This window comes from Mirounga angustirostris, unplaced genomic scaffold, assembly GCF_029215605.1.
Source record: "Mirounga angustirostris isolate CCGP_5_RB_7025 unplaced genomic scaffold, mMirAng1.0.hap1 SCAF_2, whole genome shotgun sequence".
Lineage (NCBI taxonomy): Eukaryota > Metazoa > Chordata > Mammalia > Carnivora > Phocidae > Mirounga > Mirounga angustirostris.
In genome coordinates this window covers 20,914,198-20,935,276 of record NW_026991710.1, presented here as the reverse complement: position 1 = coordinate 20,935,276, position 21,079 = coordinate 20,914,198, and the positions used below count along the sequence as shown (strand labels likewise).

Sequence of the window (21,079 nt, the reverse complement as noted above, 5' to 3'; positions counted from 1 at the left end):
AGTCATAGTGGTTCTATTTTTAACTTTTTGAGGAAACTCCATACTGTTTTCCAGAGTGGCTGCACCAGTTTGCATTCCCACCAATAGTGAAGGAGGGTTCCCCTTGCCCTTTTTTTTTTTTAAAGATTTATTTATTCATTTGAGAGAGGTGGGGAGGGGCAGAGAGAGAGAGAGAATCCCCAACCAGACTCCCTGCTGAGCGCAGAGCCAGACGCCAGGGCTCCATCCCAGGACCGTGAGATCATGACCTGAGCCAAAACCAAGAGCTGGTCGCTTAACCGAATGCACCACCCAAGCACCTCAGCTTTTTTGCCGTTTTTCCTCTCATCTTCTTATGAGTGTGCACAGAGGAATTTTCCAGAGGCCATGACATGTGATATAGCAACAGACTGAATGTAGAAACAAGATATTAGAATCTAGCTGTGAAGAGAATCTATTATGCCAGACGTTAAAGAAATTTGCAAATTATTTTTGATCTTGGAAAACAAATTTTTCACACAAAAACATGTCATATTACTCTACATGGGTTTGTTATTGATCTTAAGTAAATTAATAAACATTTTAAAATTTGGTTTAATTTCTAATATAGTACCTACAGGTAGAACCCACTTTGGGGTCCTCAAAAAATTTTAGGAGTGGTAAAGGGTCCTGAGATCAAAAGTTGGGGAACCACTGATCGAGAGAAAGATTTCCCGAAAAGGATGTTGTTGGTCACTAGCCCAGAAGATAACCCACGAAAAATATTTTGTGATCAAATACATTTGAGAAATGGTAAGCCTCTCTTGGAAATCATCAAATTAGAAGCAAATAAGCCAAGTTTGCTTTAACTCTGTGTTTCCTAACTGTATCTGACCAAGATCCCCTCTTCTGAGGGCTTCCGTTATCAACCTGGAAGCACACCTGGGCACCTCATGGATGAACCCCAAGGCCTTCAGTCAGTCCCCAAGAGGAGCATCTCTTACAACCCACTTTTGTCAAGCGTGGGCAGCAGAGTCTGATGTCACACCTCTGACAGCATGAAGACTGATCCTTTTATAAATATCAAGGCAGCTGAGCAGGACAGAGAGTTCCTTTATCTCTACAAAGAGGTGTACCAAGGGCAGGGTCAAAGCCAGGACAAAGATCCCACTGAAGAGAGAAAACGGAGTCTGTTCCATCTGCCGAACAGGCAATCGAGGTCCCAGAGGTCTTGACGACATCTTCCAGAGCAGATGGTACACGCGCTTGCCCCCGTCATAAAGAAATCTCAATAAAGCGCCCACAGAATGCCAGACTTTAAGTTACACAACTTCCTGGTGCCCCCTCCAAGGAAAATAGAGGCCAGATATACCCTGAATGAGTCAACTTCTTTTATTGGGTTACTAACCATAAGTCAATTAAATGTTAGGAAATGTCTACCAAAAAATGATGCCTTTGGTTCTGGAACCATCAGTCTGAGTTCTTTTTGACAGTAATTACATAACTGTGTCAGTTGTCTGTTAAGCAAATTCCCAGTTCACAATAATAAAATTATGTTATCAGGCAGCTCATCTAAAGAGAACCCATAGTAATGTGCAAGGCACTCTGGGAAATCTAAAAATGAGAAAGAGGTGTCTCTTCAAAAACATACAGTCTACTAAGGGGCCAGACAGAGCACCAGAGAAAGAAAGAAAGAACTTCCACACTCGTCCCTGCAGCAGCTGGTGAGATAGCTGGTATTGCAACCAATAAATATCTGTCTCAACAAATCTGCTATTTACCTTTAAAATGTTTACTTGTACACAAACTGAGAAACACCACATAGTCGACTATCTCATCAAATATAATCTAGTCAAATACTGCTTCTTAGTGTGACTTAATGAGTTTATATAGGATTTCAAAAAAACCTACACCATAGTGAATTAAAAATAGATCATTTTAATATACATATTTTCACTTCTGTTAATTCAACGCTGATTTCTATTATGCATGCATAGCCGCTTGGTTGAACTTGCTTCCTATTTACTTATTTTCCAACATGCAGCAACCTTCGACAAGATGGCTAAGCTGAACTGGTTATTCTTAAAGAGTACAATGTACCCTGTCCTTAGAGTTTTATCAACTTTAATGTTTCCAAAGAGCCTGATGAGGCTGCTCAGCACGCTGGCTTTTCACTGAAATTTCCTATTTGGAGGATGGCAAGACAGACTAGGATCTTCCCAAGTCTCCTGGCTGCATGCATTCACATCACAGCTTGGTTGGGAAAGCAGTAGGGACTGAATAATAAGTGGATCGCCTCCAAACACAGCTGGGTGAGAGAGCTTCATTTTTAGAAAGTAAAGCGAATCATGAAAACCTCCCTAATGGTGTGATTTGCTCCAGGGTTCTTTTGATACTTAAGAAGGGAAATATTAATCCTTGTGCACAGTACTCTTATTTTCAGCTTTATAGAGTTTTCTTCTCCAGCCATCCTTCTGTAGTGAGGCAATTTATTGTACTTGCACGAAGATGTCTTTCATAATCGAGGTGGTGATAGCCTTCTCATTTCCTGCCAAATGGATCAGACCACACTTTTAACCCTATAGAAAGAAACATGAATCAAAACAGGATTCGCTTTTAAACTTCCTACCACTTCCCTCAACTGCAAACAAGCAAAATGCCATCAGAATTGAGTTGTGCAATTTCCATGTAGTTCGAGACAGTGCGGGCAAGCTGCCGGAAGTCTGGGATGCTGCGACTGGGCAGCCATGGCCACCATGAGAGACTTAAATGGCTCAGAAATTGCCCCACAACAGGAAGCTATGTATCTGGCCTAGTCAAAACATAAATAAAAAAGTAAGTAAGTTAAAAATTAAAAAAAGAATGGTGCCACAGATTACAAGAGTTTTGGTTAAAAAACTGGAAACCTCTCCTCACCCAACTGAGATCATCTAAAAGTAACTAACCATTCAGCCACAAAGGGAACTTTGAGCTTCTGTAATAAAGCAGAATCCCGCATCAATTAAAATAGCTTGCAAGTAAACAGACTTCTTCCAGAGAGGGCAGGGTTTAAATAGGTGCTTGGTAAATCGGTCTGCGGAACAGCTATTCACCCTTGATACTCAATAGCACACTTGTTACATTTTTATGCCCATTTATCAAATGCACAAGAGGAACGTGCAAACTTGCCCAAAATATTCTGGGGTGAAATGCTAAAATGAAGTCTTGGGGTGGCTCCTATGAAATGGCAACTTCTGAACAATGAATGGCATAATCACCAGCTAGCCTCCGCACTCAAAAGATTTCCTCCACTGCAGGGCAAGCATGCGCACCCCACACAACAGCACGAATGCAATTCTGTTTTGAATTTTAAGTTTACCTGGTGGCTGCACATCTTCTTGAATAATACCAGCTCTATTTACGGCTTGCTCCTTCTCTGAAAAACACAACAGAAAAATTGCTCTTTACAAAGGTGGGGGGTGGACCATGGTGGAAGAAATCTTTCTATTTACGTGGGCCAATGACATGGGACAATTCAGAAACAATATATACAGGACGCCAATACTCAAAGCTTTTAGGTTATGGAAGTTAGATCCTACAGAGCAGAAAGATCGGGCATTTTCAATAAAAGCAAAGAAAGCTGTACTTCAAAAGAAAAGCTCCCGACTCACATCTTTTCTCGGTGATCTCAGCATTTTGGTAAGGCAACAAAACAACGGAAAAAGAACAATTTTGAAAGAGCTGGTGGGCGTGAAATATTATGAGGGGAAGGCTGCTGAATTGAAGGAACAAGTACAATTAACAAGAAAACGATGTAGTTTCTATGTCTCAAATGTGCTCCGCTGAAGGACTAAACCCAGAGCTAAATATGCTATGTTTTTGATAGGAAATAGAGCAGAAAATTAATCTTTGGGTGGGTGGCTTTGGTTTGGATAACTGAAGCCTCCCTAATTGATTGCAGGTGCTGTGCCAATTAGTAAGCGCGTTCCAGCGACAGCAGCTCAGCCCATCTCTTCGGAGATGTCCAACAGGCAAGGGCCAAGAGAAATTGGGCATTTTAGGTCTGTGAGCTTCAAGTGTTCTGACACATCTTTCTAAGTGGCTTAGAGTAAGCCCAGGGTCTGCGAAAACAAAGACTTATTATTTTAAGTATCTTGACAAACAAATGGCGGCTTTTCAGGGGAAAGACTTGGAGCCAAAGGATGTTTACTACTAAATTACAGTAATTACATGTTGTAATCAGACCTTTGTCTTAATCAGGCTGACAGTATTTCTTGAAATCCACATTTAGCTCTTACTTAATATTAGGCCGTTTCCTTTATTCTGGCTTCTGGATTCTCATAAAGTTACAAGAAGCATAAAGGTACAAAAAACAGGGATTTGCCAAATCGAATATTCATTGAACTTGTTTCTCCCGTGATGTGACAGAAAGTCAATCCTAAGTGACCTACCTATAGTTTTATCAATGCTAAGTTTTGCTTTGGCAAATAAAACAATGGGCAATAGGGACTATGTGAATCTTGGTATCTAATTCTAAGACAGACAGACGGAAGACGCAGCATAAAGAAGCCCATTACAGACAACGAACGGCCTGATGGCTTCCCCGAACCTCTCTGAAAAGTAGTAGCAGGCAAGCAATAACCAAGACCCTCGGGACCAAGATATGCCAAAAGGCTTCTGCCATCTAGAGTGGATAATGGAGCTCTCGGGTGTCGGATTTTCTAAAATAACTCCAGCACAAAAGGTGATCTCATTTCCTAAGACATTAAATTCCTGTAGGATTGAGCCCTACCATACTGTCAACATGTAAGGTCTCAAGGGACGGACGTGTCTCAAATATGCTCTTAGAAAATGCCAACCAGGAGTAAGACTGCAGTACCATCCATGGTGCCAGGAACAAAAATAGATATGATTTCCCATGCCTAGAAGGTCCGTTTGCCAGTATTATGGAAGAGGTGAGGGTTTTTTTATTTTTAAAGATTTTATTTATTTATTTTAGAGAGAGGGAGCACGCACACACGCAGGCGGGGTGAGAAGCAGCAGGAGAATCTCAAGCAGACTCCGCACTGAGCGTGGAGCCCAACGTGGGGCTCCATCCCACCACCCTGAGACCATGACCTGAGCTGAAATCAAGAGTCAGATGCTTAACCAACTGAGCTACCCAGGCGCCCCTGGAAGAGGTGAGTTTTTAAAAAAATAATCAATTGCCAGAAAGCTTTCTAGCCATAGATTTAAGAAAATCAGACAGCCTGGTGTATTGAACACATTTCCCAAGAGGCGGCAGGTACTGCGAAGCCGCTGGCAGACTGCCAAGCACCAAAGGAAGTTGACTTTTGATAGCAAGGACAGAATGTCTAATTGTATCCTAACCTCTTACAATGCAATAGAGAACCAAGTGAAGAGAAAGGAATCCCTGTCTTCACACTTTCTTGCTAATTGCTAATGAGGTTCGAGAAAGGCTAAGGATTTATTTAAAATAGACCATAATCTCTTTATAATCCTTGTCCTTATGCGACCACCTCATTTTTTTTTTTTTTTGGCTTGGACAAGCAATTTAAACCGATTTGCTGAACTAGTTCCTATCAAGTGATAACTGGTATTAGCATCCTATCTACATCCCCTGGTTCTTTATTCCATTAATGTTTTATAAGTACTGTAAAGCCAAAGCAGTCTTATATAAATTCATGATATGACACAAAGGCACTTTAAAATTTGTGAATGCAGAATATGCCCAAAGGAAAACAAACCGGTCCCTCAGGATTTAGCAGTATGTCTTGCTGAAGTTGACAGTAAGTTTCTATTTTGCTCTCATTAGAGAAACAGCAAGTGTCTATAAAAACCTCACGAAAAGGACAACGCTGAAGTCAGAGGTTTAACTATGTGAACAAGTCAGGATGAGCTAATTACTGCCTTTTCAGTAGTGAGCATGTTTCTATCAGGAGTGCAATGATTAAGATGCAAACATGCAATACTGGGCCTGGAGCTTCGTGATGCCGGTTAGAAAAGTCCCCATCCCAGTGTCTCAGCAAGCCCGACTCTGCCCCCTGGTGCTAAGGCAGTGGTGTGATTTGTAGTTTTAATTGAGGATCATTATCTCATCAAAGGGCCAAAGTGTTATTATTAGAACTGGTAATGCATGTGGGCGGGCTGATTCTCCAATTGTAGTGACAGAATCCACCTAATAATTTCTAAGTCTCTGAAAATGAAAACATATCTTTATACTAAATGTCCATGCTGTCCAACAGCTCTACTGTGTGACTTGTTACTCGACACCCACGACCACGCAGCAAAGAAGACAGTGCTCCCCAGCGCCCACTGACAGCAGACTGCCTGAGCGTGCTCGAGTCGTGGGCCAGCAGCTAGAAACCGAAAAGCAGGTGCCGAAGCTCAGGACCCCAGCGCCCTGCCCAGTGAGATGGCCTCAGTCAGGACCCCTCCCTGCCATCTCTTCTTGGCAACAGTTAAAAAATACAAGCAACTCGGAACCTGAAGTAATTGGACAAATGGCAACATGTGATGGACTGTACATGAGATAATAGCATTGTGTCAATATTACATTTCCTGGCCTGGATAACTGCATTTTGGTTATGTAAAAGAATGCCCTTGTTCCTAGAAAATCCATGCTGAAGTGTTTGGGAAGGCAAGCTCACAGTGTCCTGAACTTGCTCTCAAATGGTTCAACAGAACAATAGAAACAATTATACGTATATGTAATTATATATGTATATGTATACGTATGTATGCATGCAACACATGGGGGGAAGCAAATGCGGCAAAACGTTCTCCGGTAAATCTAGGTGACAAATAAATGGGGATTTATCATACTATTCTTAGGTCTTTTCTGTTGGTTGGGATTATTATTATTTTTTTTAAAGATTTTATTTATTTGAGAGAGAGAATGAGAGACAGCACAAGAGGGAAGAGGGTCAGAAGGAGAAGCAGACCCCCTGCCGAGCAGGGAGCCCGATGCAGGACTCGATCCCGGGACTCCAGGATCATGACCTGAGCCGAAGGCAGTCGCTTAACCAATTGAGCCACCCAGGCGCCCGGGATTATTTTTTTAATAACTGAAATACACAACTGCAAAATAAGTTTTTAGGAAGCCCTTATACTTCCTGGTGACTGCTCCGTGATGATTACTTCAAAGTACCTTTTTTTAAACAGCAAATAAAAAAATTAAGAACTACTTTTTCAGTGTTCCCATTCTGCGGCTGTTGCCTAGCCACGTACTCCGTCTGTCTGTGGGGTCATCCAGGACGGGATGTGCCCTGGTGCCCCACCGAACCAGCGGCAGATGGGACCACACGGCCGTGGTGGCAAGTGTGAACCAGTGGCTGAGGGGGACCAAAGGGCCACTGGAGGCACCGACTCCTCCCAACACTAGAAACACTTTTGCTTCCTCATCAGAGAGTCTGGCTGAACCCAGGGAGCTCCGTAATGCTGGACAGAAAGTAAGACTTTAGTCTTTCCCTGTGCTGCACCGGACTCTCCAGTGAAAGAAATAAAAAGCATATTCTAGCCCCTGGCATGGGATAGGGAGAATGCCCTTCCGAGGTAAGAAGTATTCCTGGGTCAAGTGATTTCTCACAACCCTGTTCCGACTCCATACAGCAGACATCCGGAGGGTGGGGGGGGGGGGGGGGGGGCAGAAAGTGCAGCAATAAGAGAAGGCGACCATGTGGGAGGGGGACTGAGATCTCCTCACAGCAATCCCGCAATCCTGTGGTCTTTCCCTTCACTAGTAAACACTCTTTGCTGTCTTAAAGGCACGTGAAACAGTGCATCAATAGCAGACAAAGTCGGGGAGTTAGGGTCTCATGTCCACCCAGCCATTAATGTGCTCAGTGACTCTGGACAAGTCACCTAAGTGAGGGGACTGAAGGAGCTTGGGTTTTCTGGCAAAACTCTTAGGATTTTATGCTTCTGCGCGTCTAATTAAAGTTAAAAATGAACAGGATCCCCGAAAATGATCCTATTCTGTCTCATCTCACAGGCTGGTATAAAACACAGGTTTTTTTAAAAGGCCATATTCAGGATCACGGTCTAGTTCTAGGACACAAAGCCAGACTAGGCTCTGAGCTACAGCAGCTGTACTCTCCCCGAAACGTGGGCTCGTCCAACAAACCACGCGGTACCAGCAGGATGAAAGCTAAAAAGCATCATCTGGGATTCCCTCCAGGAGCACAACAGAACCATCCCCACACTTCCGGTTTGGGCTCGCTGACCACCAATGCCAACGCCGTCTCCCCAGGGCTCATCTCGGGACTGAAGTGTCACATGGAGAACCGACCTTGTCATCCCTGTAACGCTTAGGAAAGTCTGGCTGAGTTAGTGGAAGAGCTGAAGATCACACTGAATGTCAACATGAAATCCAAGAAGGCAGTCTTGTCAGAGCGGCTTGCCTGCTTTTAAGGTATGGGAGATCTCCTTGATTTTATTTTATCTAAGCAGCCTTCCCTTTCTCGCCTGCTGCCTCGAGGCTTATTCCGGCAGAGATCCTGTAACAGAGCTGTCCCCACGCTCCCCGTGCCCGGGCTGGCCAGCATCAGTCAGGCTGGCCCCACTGCAGGGCCGGCACTGGCCTGACACTCAGGCCCGACATGGGAACGTGGGCTCCTCCCGGGCCAGCCACTGGCCCCTCTTAAGGACTGGATGTCTGGCCTACCTTGCCCTGCACTTCCAAGAACTGTGGCCTTCTCCTCGGTCTGCCCAGAGTCCTGGGGAATACTAATGTCTGAAGGATGGTCGGGAGAGGAAGACCCAAGAGAGGCTGAGAAGGAGTGGCTGAAAGGCAGGAGCAAAAGAGCAAAGGCAAGACGACTGGCAGCGGGGGTGGTCACAGCTCAGGGAAGACAGTGTTTCAAGAAGAGAGAGTCTGGCCGGGGGCTGTGCCTCTCACTCACAGATTACTCACTTCCTGTGTTACAATGAGAACGGAAGTCATCACCTGGAAGTGCCCACAACTCCCCAACATCGGACCTATATTTAGCTGCATCCCTACCTGCCCTTCCTCCTGAGCCGGTGGAAGAGGTGTCCTGCCTTTTGTCCAAAGCTTTCCTGCATCTGATCTCAAGATCCCCTACCACCTGTCACTCTATGGATTATCTTCCTCTTTGTCCAGAGACTTCTTGGCTGTTCCATCTCTCCCTAAAACAAAACTCTCCCTAGACCCTCTGACCTGCTGCAAATATACTCTATCACTCTCCTCTCTACACAAATACCTTTAAGGAGCCAATTCAGTGGAGCAGCCTGTTCTCTGCCCACGACCAAACTACTAAAAGCATTCTCAACAAGGTAACTCTGACCTTCACCTTCTTTTTCATAAATCGACTGAATATTTTCACTTATCTGTCTCCAAGAAGCCCAACCCTGCTGACCATACCCCTTTTCTTTTCTTTTTTTTTTTTTAAAGATTTTTATTTATTTATTTGAGAGAGAGAGAATGAAGAGAAAGAGAGCAGGAGGCGGGGAGGGTGAGAGGGAGAAGCAGACTCCCCACCGAGCAGGGAGCCAGATGCAAGACTCGATCCTGGGACTCCAGGATCATGACCTGAGCCGAATGCAGTTGCTTAACCAACTGAGCCACCCAGGCGCCCACCACACCCCTTTTCATCAAGAGTTGTTTTCATGGGACTTGAGATTGCAGCCTCTTCTGGTTTTGACCCTCTTGCTCTGGCCGCTTCTCCGTCTCCTTTGACGGCTCCCTTTCTTCTGACCGCTTGCTCTTCCAATACTGTGTTCACCAGTGTCCTGTCTTAGGCCAGCTTGTCTCTTGCAGTTTCCCAGTGCTGCCTGGGAGCCCTCTCCTTTGATGACTCTGCCTCCCATCCCGTGCTGATCCAGCGCCCCATCCCTAGCTCTAGCTCAGGCCCAGGACCTCAGCTCCAGACTAGCACATCCCGCTGCCTGTAAGCAATCTCCACAAGCACATCCAGATACCTAAAACACAATACATCCAAAATTGAACTAGCTCATCCTCCTCACTCCCAAAACCAATTCCTTCTGGTGTTTCTTAGTTAATGACCAGCGCCACCATCTCTTCTGCTGCTGGAGCCCGGAAATTGTCATTCTCCTTCGTCTCCTCCCTCACCCTGTAGAGTTTACTTCTTAAATACAGCTCCCCAATTCAGTACTTCTCCGCAGTCCTATAACCACCACTGGTTCGGGCCAGTCACCTCTCCCTACTCTCCTGTGACCGCAGCAATTACAGCCTTCCTCTATCTGGAAATCTTGTTGACCCCGCGTGAGAGTGAATCCGGTCACCTCACTCTCCCGATTAAAATACTTCCATGAGCCTCCACGGGTTAGACACTGGGGACAGCAGAGGACTGTGGAAGTGTTTCAGTCAAGCAAGCAAGATGATAAATTCAAAGAACAAATGGCATGACAACAGACTTTCCAACAGCCACGGGGAAAACCAGAGTTCTAGACATTTTCTGACAAACAAGGATGACATTTGCCAGTGACAAACGCTCATGAAAGAAATATTGTCAGATGCACCTCAGAATGAAGAAAACGGACAGTAGAAAGGAGTGAGATGTAGGGCTCAGTGAGTAAAGACTGTGGGCAAAGAGAAACAATCAGTGACTGCACAAAACCTTGCCGGTACTAGGTGACTGGGGAGGAATAAACAAACGGCGGGGTGTGTGGTACAAGGACCAAGGCAGTCTCCGCAGGTCTCTGTATATTTTCCAGGAGGATAAAGATACTGACTAACTTTTGGGTGCCCGGGTGGCTCAGTCGTTAAGCGTCTGCCTTCAGCTCAGGTCATGATCCCGGGGTCCTGGGATGGAGTCCCACATCCGGCTCCCTGCTTGGCAGGAAGCCTGCTTCTCCCTCTCCCACTCCCCCTGCTTGTGTTCCTGCTCTCGCTCTCTCTCTGTGAAACAAATAAAATCTTTAAAAAAACAAAAAAAAAGATACTAACTTTAAACAGTAATCACGAAAGAATAAAAACAGAATGTAAAACTTTCAAAAGAAGAGAGGAGAAAAAGAAAGCTTGAAGCTGCAGAAAAGGAGAAAAAAAGGAGTTACAGAAATAGAAGAATAAATAGAAAACACAAAGTAAGATGGGGCAAATAAATATAAATGCATCAGTAAACATACATGAAAATGAGCTCAATCCAACAGTTAAATGATCAGATTGGATTAAAAAATCCAGTGTAGGCTGGTTATGAGATTTAAAGACAGATGCCAAGGGGCACCTGGGTGGCTCAGTTGGTTAAGCATCTGACTCTTGATTTTGACTCAGGTCATGATCTCAGGGTTGTGAGATCGAGCCCTGGGTCAGGCCCCCACTCTGCGGGGAGTCTGCTTGTCTCCCTCTCCCTCTGTCCCTTCCCCAACTCTCTCTCTCTCAATTAAATAAATATTTAAATAAATAAATAAATCTTTAAATAAATAAATAAATCTTTAAATAAATAAATAAATGTTTAAATAAATAAATAAATCTTCAAATAAATAAATAAATAAATAATAAAGGCGCCAAATATAAGAGGATAGATATACCAGGAAAATACTAACCAAAACAATGCTGGGAACTCTAATGCTGATAAAATAGAGCTAGGGAGGAATAGTAGGGATAAAGAGGACCCTTCATACAATGATAATTGGAAAAAAAATCTCCAGAATATTCTCTATTGTGTGCACCTAATAATATGGCCTAAAGATACCTAAGTAACAGAATTAAGAAGCTTGGTCTGGAATCGACACACACAGAACTCTGTACCCAATGATGACATACACTCACTTCAAGCACAGAAGGAACATTTCCAAAATTGACCTGTACTAAGCCACAAAGCAAATCTTGACCAATATCAAAGAATCAAAATCATATAGTCTTCGTTCTTTAACCACAAATGCAAATAAGCTAGAAATCAGCAACAAAAGAACAACCAGAAAGACCACTGTGGCCACTGGGTAGAGAATGAGTAATAGCTGGGGCCTGTTGGAAGCAGGGAGACCAGCTCAAGAGTCCAAGGAGCGGGTGAGGGAAGTGGGTTGGATGACGGTGGGGACATTGAGATGGACAGAATGCTCTTACCCATCTTGTGCGGTTACGTACACCCAGCACCTAGCACAGTACCAGGTACACAGCCATCGCTAAAACCCGGGTTATAAAACATGCAAAAGAAGCTCAATAAATACTAGTTCAAGTGCTGAAATGAACTGCAGCTCCATCCTCCCAATAGACAGGCCAGGTTTCCATGGCTCAATCACCAATACCTCACCTGCCCAGACCCCAGTTCACTGCCAAGTCAGCCAGCCCTGGCTTAAATCTCTTTGTCTCACACCCCTGTCCTATGGCTCCTTATTTTTTAAACATTTTTATGGGATGCCTAATATAAAACTATACTGTTTCCACACCTGTTATCTCATTTAATACATCCTAAAACCTATAAATTGAGTCCTGCAAACTCCACTGCTATAGATGAAGAAACAGGCTGGGCTCTAGGAGGCGAAGTGACTCACCTTAAGATCCTTCTCTAGTAGGGATTTAGACCCTCACCTGCCCTGCTCCCCCATCACAGCCCCTCAGAGACAGTATGGTGCCGTGGTGTAGTGACTGAGTGCACTGGTTCAAATCCCAGATCTGACTCACTGCCTGTGGGTCCTTGGATAAGTCATTTAACTGTTCCATACCTCAGTCTGTCTACGCATAGAATGGGGGTGATGATCACACAGCAGCTGCAACAAACGGTTATGAAAACTACATGGGTTATTATATATGAAGTGCTTGGGGTACACAGCACAAGTCCACACTTTCATCATCTGATCTAGACGAGCATGTCTCAACCTCGGCACCATGCCTAGCCTGGGCCGGATAATTCTCTGTCATGGGGGGCTGTCCTGTGCACTGCGGGTTGAGAAGCATCCCTGGCCTCTATCCACTAGATGCCAATACCACCCTCACACCACCCCCCTCCACCCCCAGCCGTGACAAGCAAAAATGTCTCCAGATAGAACCAAATGTCCCCTGGGGGACAAAATCATCCCCACTGGACAGACACTGCTCTAGTCTTCACACTGGAAACTTTTCCAGCAGCATCCAAAGCAGAGCCCCCGGTCCCAAGTTCAATTCTGGATGCCCTAATAAGACAGCCTGGGGCACGGATCCGGTCAGGATGATGGAACCAGACTGTGCAGGGCTTCACACCATCCTCTGTTTACCCCGACTGGTGGCGCATGGACATAGGCTGGAAGGCAGAATGCACAGAGGCCATTTTAATCCTGGATGACGAAAGAAGCTACCAGGAAATGGGAGCGTGTACTGAAAACGCTCTGCCTCCAGAAACCAAATGTTGTAGCATTTGTAACGGGCAGAGCATTTACACAGAGCTTTTGCCTTCAAATCGCCAAGCTTTCAGCCCCTGCTAATATTCTCCGGGGGGCAGGGTTGGCCCTCTTCCATCTTCAAGATGATTCAGGTTTCCTGGAGAACAAAATGAGCCTCTAATGCCTAATACTTTCTCTCTGACAGATGGTTTCAGATGTATCAAAGTGCTAATCCTTGCTGAGGTATAGGTCTCAAGGAAGGAGAGTTTGGCTGTTGGAATGACAGAACTTGAATGATTAAGGAGGAAAATTACTCCCAGGATATTCACCACTGTCATGTGAGCAACCCGCTTAAAATAAAGGAAGACAGCAGAAGCTGAAAAAAAGATCTGAGGAAAAACTCAAAAACCCAGGTTAACAGTTCAGGTTTGACACATTTCCGCTCAAAGCTGTCTCTGGGAGTGGAAATGAAGTGCAATAAAAACACCTTCAGGCTCAGGATGATTAGGGCTCCATCTGCCTCCCTCCAATATCACCATTCCCAGCTTCCACGTGTGGGAGAAGCCCTGCAGACACAGGCCAGGGTTGGAGTATTTGCCTTGCAACTTACTGGCTGTGTGACCCTGGGCCTGTTACACAATCCGAGCCTCAGTTTTCCCGCCCGTGAAACGCGCATTTAATACCGACCTCAAAGCGAGATCCAACGTACGCCTGACACGTAAGCGTTCCGCGAATGCTACCTGTGAGCATGACCTAGTATTTAGTGTCAACCTACTATGTGCCAACTGCTCTCGTTACCACCTGTGAGTCTCAATGAAGACTAAACGGTCTTATTTTACCGATTACAAATAGCTATTTATGGATGAGGATGCTGACTACGAGAGATTGAGCCACACTTGTCCAAGGTCACAAAGCCGCACACATCAGGATTCGAACCCGGGCCTGCCTGACTCCTGAGCCAAGCTCTTTCCACGGCCCCACGAGCAGGTGCGGGGCGGAGGGGAGGGGGCTGTTACTGAGACCAGGCCACCGCGCGGGGTCACAGGTCACTCACGGTATTCGTCCAGCCGCATTAGGGGCCGGAAGTAGATAGGGTAGAAGGCGGCGCCGATCAAGGAGATGAAGCCGCCGAAGATGAGCACGGTGCGCAGGTTCCGGGACATGGCGCCGGGCACGGGGCTGCCCTGACCCGCTGAGAGGCCCGCACGCTGCGAGTCCCGGTCCGCGCCGCCGGGCCGTGACCCCGCTCGGAAGGGGCGGAGCGGCTTTCGCTTCCGGGCCTTGGAGGCGGGGCTAGGAGGCGGGGCGGGGCGAGATAGGGCAGGGGAGGGCTCGTGGGCGGAGCTACGGGGTGGGTGGAGCCGGCAGGGGCGGGGCCTCGGTGTCGCGCCGCGCTTCCCCAGCGCTCCCTCGCTGGGGGTTGCGCCTGCCCCGCGCCGGCGGCGTGGTGAGAGGAGTTCTTGCATCGCTGGGTTCTGCGGGCCCTCTTCCGGCTCCTGCCCTGCCCGCAGCCCGGTTCCCACTCAGTGCACCATTCTCCTGACCTCTTTTATCACCCCCCTCCTTTATCAGCCGCGCTTTCTCATTCTCCCCACCCCTTATTTGATTTTAGTGACTTTCTACCTCGAGCTGCGTGCTCTCTGTGACTCGCTGATTTAATCCTCAGTATCAGTTGGCCCGTTTTACAGGTCAGGGAACCCCGGCTTGGCCGCGCGGCTTTGGACAAGTCATTGGGTCTCCTTGAGGGCTGTTGGAAGGGATGAGAGGCAAAAGGGCAACTCGCCTGCCCCAGGATGGCCTGCAGGGGGCTTCTAACCCGAGCCACGGGGACTTCTGGACCAAGACTAGCGGGGGAGCAGTGATGTTTCAACGTCCAAGCTACCAGTAGATTTGTTCTGACTCCGTTTTTCTATCCCCCTTCTCTCTCTCCGTTCCCTTTGCTGAATGCCTGGGTTACGAATGAGGATGGGGAATAAAAAGAGTCAGTGCAAGGCAGAGAGCCAGCGGCCAGTCCCACGGATGGGACCTTGGGGCTTTGCCTTTCTGCCTGGGGTGAGGGCCACTGAGGACAGACATCCTCTTCCCCTTCCTATGATCTTCATTCTCCATCCTTCCGGATGCGCTGTGGGGGCATATGAGCTACCCAGAGGTATTGAGCAGCTGAGATTAAGGTTCCTTGGGCCTTCACTCAGTCCTTTATAAATAAGGATGCTACCAGCAGCTGGGGGCTGGGGAGCAAGAGGATATTCATCCTGACCCCAGCAGTATTATTTAGTCTGGAAAAGATCTACGATCTTTCAGAAACGGTGTGGAGAGCACAGGTTTCCTCTCCCTCTGTAGTTCTGAAGTTGAGTCAAGCTACTTTCTACCTCAGTGGTTCCAGAAGCATATAAATCAGGTGTTCGATCAGTCAGCAGATTTATGGACTATCTGCCATGCCCCAAACACCAGGCACAGTGCGACGAGGGACACCAAGATGAGTAAGACGTGACCCTTGCTCTCTGGGATCCTGCCACGTGGATGAAGAGACAGGACATCTACATAAAAATAACTAATGACCCAGCGCAGCTTGTTGCCAATGAGTGATAGGGTCCTGCGGGCTGCAGAAGTTCGGTGGAGAAAGACAGATGGCTGTAGGGTGAGGCAGGGCTCCTCGGAGGCTTGCAGGAGCTTGTTAGGGTGAGAACAGAGGACTTCCCAGCAGAGAGGGGAGCTGTGAAGCATGCTTTCTGTCACATGGTATAAAACCCCAGGTGTGGTGCCTGTTTGTCATCTTAGCAACTCAGTGTCCACTTATCTTTCTGTTAATAGCCCTAGAATATCTTTTGGCAAACCACTCCTCTCCCATTCTCAATCCATGACATAAACTGGGCTTCTCCTCTGTGCGCCCCCTGCCCCTGCAATGATTTTTTTTCCAGCTCTGAGAGTTAAGCACACCACAGGGATTGACTGGGACTGATCATCCAACGTAGCTGCATCTTCCTGGCTACATGACCCACGTTGAGCCAATCATAGTCTCTCCCAGCTGCTAGAAATCTGGGTGTGAACTTGAGGGGATTAGATGCTCGAGCCACTGGGCACCACCATTTAGAGACTGAGAATGAGGACAGTACAGCAGAAGGAAGCTAAGAAGTGGAGAGAAGTCAGTTGCTGACATTACATTTGAGCTCCTGGAGCCAGCTGTTCCTGGAAAGGATCTGCCCTTGGACTTCCCAGCCCTTCTTCACTGAAGCCGGTTTGAGTTGTTTTTTCTGTTTGTTTGTTTTTTTTTTTTTTACAACAGGAGTTCCAGATGAAGTTACCACGAGTGTGATTTCATTTGCTTAACAATTTCATGAACTGCAAGTCAAGGATTACCCTATTTTATAGACCAGGTCACTGAGATCCAGTGACCTTTCTTAGGGTCACACACCATTAGCTGAGCCAGGAGCAGGCTTTAGTTTTCATGACTCCTGATCTGACAGGCTCTTCCCTGAGACCTCGCTGTCTCCATGAGCAAACTCACCAGGATGGCTGGTTGGGCCATGTCCACAGAGCCCCTGAAAGCCAGGATGTCCTGATGAGCTACCAGCCGTGCCTCCAAGGCAGAGATGGACTGATGTGGGGCAGATGAGCCATCCCCCTCTCCAAGTGGTGAGTAACCTGGTGGTTTCTCTGTTCCCTCATGTGAATCTGAAGGGTTTAGTCTGACCAGTGGCCAGGCCACAATCCATACAGATACAATAATCACCTTATTTGCATCATCACACCAAAAATTCGTTACTTATCACTTGCTTGCCACTGAGTCCCACCAAATATAGGTTCATCTCTTGGATCCCAATGTTCTCCTCATTTCTGAGGGTCCCACTGACTCACAGATTCAGTCAGCAAATACTTGTGTGCTGACTCCAGCAAAGCACTGCACTACTTGTTTGGGAACACAAAAAGGAAGCATCAGTATTTGTGTATTTGACAAAGGCTTACTGAGCCAAGCACCGTGTGCCAGGCACATTTCAAATGCTGGTGAATGCAGCCAGCAGTGAATTAACAAGAGAGTCTGTTGTCCTCATAGCATCTCTAGTGTGGTAGAGGGAAAAAATGCGACAGTGGATAGTAATTGCTTTTTGGTCCCTCAACCTTCCCTAATAATAGCTCCTGATTCCCCATTTGCATAGGGAGGAGCTGGGGGCTTAGCAAGAATGACTAGCTCAATAGCTACTAAATGGCAGTCAGGATTCGAATCCAGTCTGGCTGGCTCCGGAGACCTGCAATTATCACCAATCTACACTGCCTTGCAAAGTCAGTGAGTTCATATTATCTGAATGTGGGTCCAATTCCAACCTGGTCCAATTGTTCCTTTTCTCCCAGAAATAAGAATTGTGAGCATGGTGACATGGGGACAGACAGACAGCACTGTTGCCGTGGATTTCTTCCATTGCTAATGTCCTGATGAGATGATTGCTTATCTTCCACTTGCCTGTAATCCTAGAGAGTCTCTTATTCCCCCTTGCAGTCAGATTCTCAGTGGTTCATTATATTCTGCAGGCCACCCATATACTACCAGTAAACTCCCTTTGGATTTTAGTTCGTCAGAGTCTGTTTCGGTTGCATACCAACAGGAGACCGAATAGATGCAGAAAGTCCCACAATTACCTCCAACACATGACATAGACAAGGGGCTTGGGGCTTCATAGCTGGGCTAATGTTTGCAAAAGCCAAAGGAAATTTGGATCTGGGGGAAGGTCTTTGTGCAAAGGGGGAGAGAGCTCAAGGGATAGAAGGAGACAGGATGAAAGTCAAATATGTCAGGAGGCCTAGGGTGCGCATTTTCATCTCAATCACTGAGGAGAAAAAAAAATTGGTTTGGGCTCCTATCTGGCACTTTCTCCTCTTCCCTTGGATGTGAAGATTGAATGCTTGCAGGGAGCAGACCACCAGTGGTGTCTCACATGGGGTTCAGACAGACATCAAAGTTAATCCGCTCTCTGATCTAAGCGAAATGGTGATGAGGGTTTCCTGGGACAGCAGGTCCACTAATTGTAGCACTGCAGCCCAGCTGATGTATTTTTAGAATATTGTGGATTTTCATAAAGTACACTGCTTTCTGCAGGAAAACAGTCAAACTAGAAGCTTGGGGTTTGGAATAGAGTGGGATCTAATGCAGGGTCCTCTGGACCTGAACTTTTAAGAATCAGAAAATAAGTATAGGAAACACTTCCCTGTTTGTATCAGGCGCTGTGACTCTCTGAGCATCTACTCATCTGTATAAATATTTCCGATTTCGATCATTTGTCAAGCTTTTCTTCTTTGATCTGTTCTTTACATCCAAGAGAGTTCCCCAAATATCTGTCTTGGCTTAACTTTTGCCACACCATGCATCCTATTGTTTAAACTAGCATCTTTATGACTTTGTAGGGGCCAAGGGCAGGCAGCCCCAAGGTGGGCCACCTTGGCATGAACATTATTTTGAGTTAAAAGCAATCAGGGGCGCCTGGCTGCCTCAGTTCATGATGCGCGTGACTCTTGATCTCAGGGTTGTCCGTTCGAGCCCCATGTTGGATGTAGAGATTGCTTAAAAATTAAATATTAAAAAAGTTTTTTAAAAAAGCAATCCAAACCCAGCAGACTCAGGAAAAGTTTTTTACCTCCCCCTCAATTGCCTGCCTGTACCAGGAAGAACACTGTTCGCAAAGATTCCTCTACCTAAGAAACTGATACACATAACAGGGCACCTTTGTTTTCCAAAGATCTTCTGCTAACGGGCCTTGTTCCCTCTGTGTCATCGGATCCCTGCCCCTCTCCTTAGCTCATGTGTTACTTCCCCTCATTGTCTTTGGGATTTCCCTGTGTGGATTCCCTGTAACTACCTTATTAAATTGAGTTTCTCTTGCTAATCTGTCTCGTGTCGATTTGATTCCTAGTCCTGCTCAAAGGTCCATGAAGGGGAGTGTAAATTCCTCCTCCCCAACAACTTCAGCAGCTACATGTCTAGACCAGCCTTTCTGTTGGAACTCCAGCCTCCTATGCCTGGGGAAAATCCTCAGGTTCAAGACCCACTTGCTTCTGCCCTCTCCCCTTGACTCTCCCTGCGGCTGGTTGGGTTAGAGGCATTATCAGCTCCCCCTAGCCATGGCTTCCTAACTTGTCTCGTGGTGCCATCCCCTTCCATCACTAAACTGTCTCATTCCAAGAGAGTACCCGAAGATTCATGGAGGACCCAAAGTACCTCTGGAAACAAACATCTGGTTCATCAGTGCTCTTCTCAGAAGACTTCAGTGTCTCCCTAAAGTATGAATTACTCAGCCTGGAACTCAGGGGGTTGTTTTTCTTTTTTTTTTAATTATTATTTTTTTAAATTTAAATTCAATTAATTAACATAGTGTATTATTAGTTTCAGAGGTAGAATCCAGTGATTCATCAGTTGCATATAAAACCCAGTGCTCATTACATACGGTGCCCTCCTTAATGCCCATCACCCGGTTACCCCATCCCTCCACCTCCCTCCCCTCCAGCAACCCTCAGTTTGTTTCCTACAGTTAAGAGTCTCTTATGGTTTGTCTCCCTCTCTGATTTCGTCTTCTTTTATTTTTCCCTCCCTTCCCCTATGCTCCTCTGTTTTGTTTCTTAAATTCCACATATGAGTGAAATCATACGGTAATTGTCTTTCTCTGATTGACTTATTTTGCTTAGCATAATACCTTCTAGTTCCATCCATGTCATTGCAAATGGCAAAATTTCATTCTTTTGATGATTGGGAAATATTCCATTGTATATCTATACCACATCTTCTTTAGCCATTCATCTGTCAATGGACATCTGGGCTCTTTCCATAGTTTGACTATTGTGGACATATTGTGGACATGCTGCTATAAACCCTGGGGTGCAGATGCCCCTTTGGATCACTACATCTGTGTCTTTAGGGTAAATACCTATTCGTGCAATTGCTGGGTTGTAGGGTAGCTCCATTGTCAACTTTTTGAGGAACCTCCATAGTGTTTTCCAGAGTGGCTGCACCAGCTTGCATTCCCACCAATAGTGTGAGAGGGTTCCCCTTTCTTCACATCCTTGCCAACATCTGTTGTTTCCACTTGTTAATTTTAGCCATTCTGACTGATGTGAGGTGGTATCTCATTGTGATTTTGATTTGTATTTCCCTGATGCCGAGAGATGTTGAGCATTTTTTCATGTGTCTCTTGGCCATATCTATGTCTTCTTTGGAGAAATGTCTGTTCATGTCTTCTGCCCATTTCTTGATTGGATTATTTGTTGTCTGGGTGTTGAGTTTGATAAGTTCTTTGTAGATTTTGGATACTAGCCCTTTATCTGATAAGACATTTGCAAATATCTTCCATTCTGTTGGTTGTCCTTTGGTTTTTATCGACTGTTTCTTTTCCTGTGCAAAAGCTTTTTATCTTGATGAAGTTCCAATCGTTCCTTTTTGCCTTTGTTTCCCTTGCTTTGGGAGATGAGTCTTGCAAGGAGTTGTTGTGGCTGAGGGTTGCTGCCTGTGTTTTCCTCTAGGATTGTGATGGATTTCTGTCTCACATTTAGGTCTCTCATCCATTTTGAGTCTATTTTTGTGTATGGTGCAAGGAAATGGTCCAGTTTTATTCTTTTGCATGGGGCTGTCCAATTTTCCCAACACCATTTGTTGAGGAGACTGCCTTTTTTCCATTGGATATTCTTTCTTGCTTTGTTGAAGATTAGTTGACCATAGAGTTGAAGGTCTATTTCTGGATTCTCTATTCTGTTCCATTGATCTATGTGTCTATTTTTGCGCAGTACCATATTGTCTTGATGATTGCAGCTTTGTGATAGAGCTTGAAGTCTGCCATTGTGATGCCACCAGCTTTGGTTTTCTTTTTCCACATTCCTTTGGCTATTTGGG

The 21,079-nt window shown here is 45.9% G+C and overlaps 1 protein-coding gene across 1 annotated transcript; it reads right to left on the bottom strand.

Moving 5' to 3' along the window:
• Positions 1–1,335: 1,335 nt before the first annotated feature.
• Positions 1,336–14,483, bottom strand: SMIM20 (small integral membrane protein 20). The gene is made up of 3 exons (XM_045881368.3): positions 14,267–14,483; positions 3,317–3,373; positions 1,336–2,537 (listed from the first exon to the last, which is right to left on the bottom strand). Exons 1-3 carry the CDS (start codon positions 14,373–14,375, stop codon positions 2,500–2,502), a joined length of 204 nt encoding a protein of 67 aa, XP_045737324.1. The 5' UTR covers positions 14,376–14,483; the 3' UTR covers positions 1,336–2,499.
• Between the last annotated feature and the right edge of the window lie 6,596 nt (positions 14,484–21,079).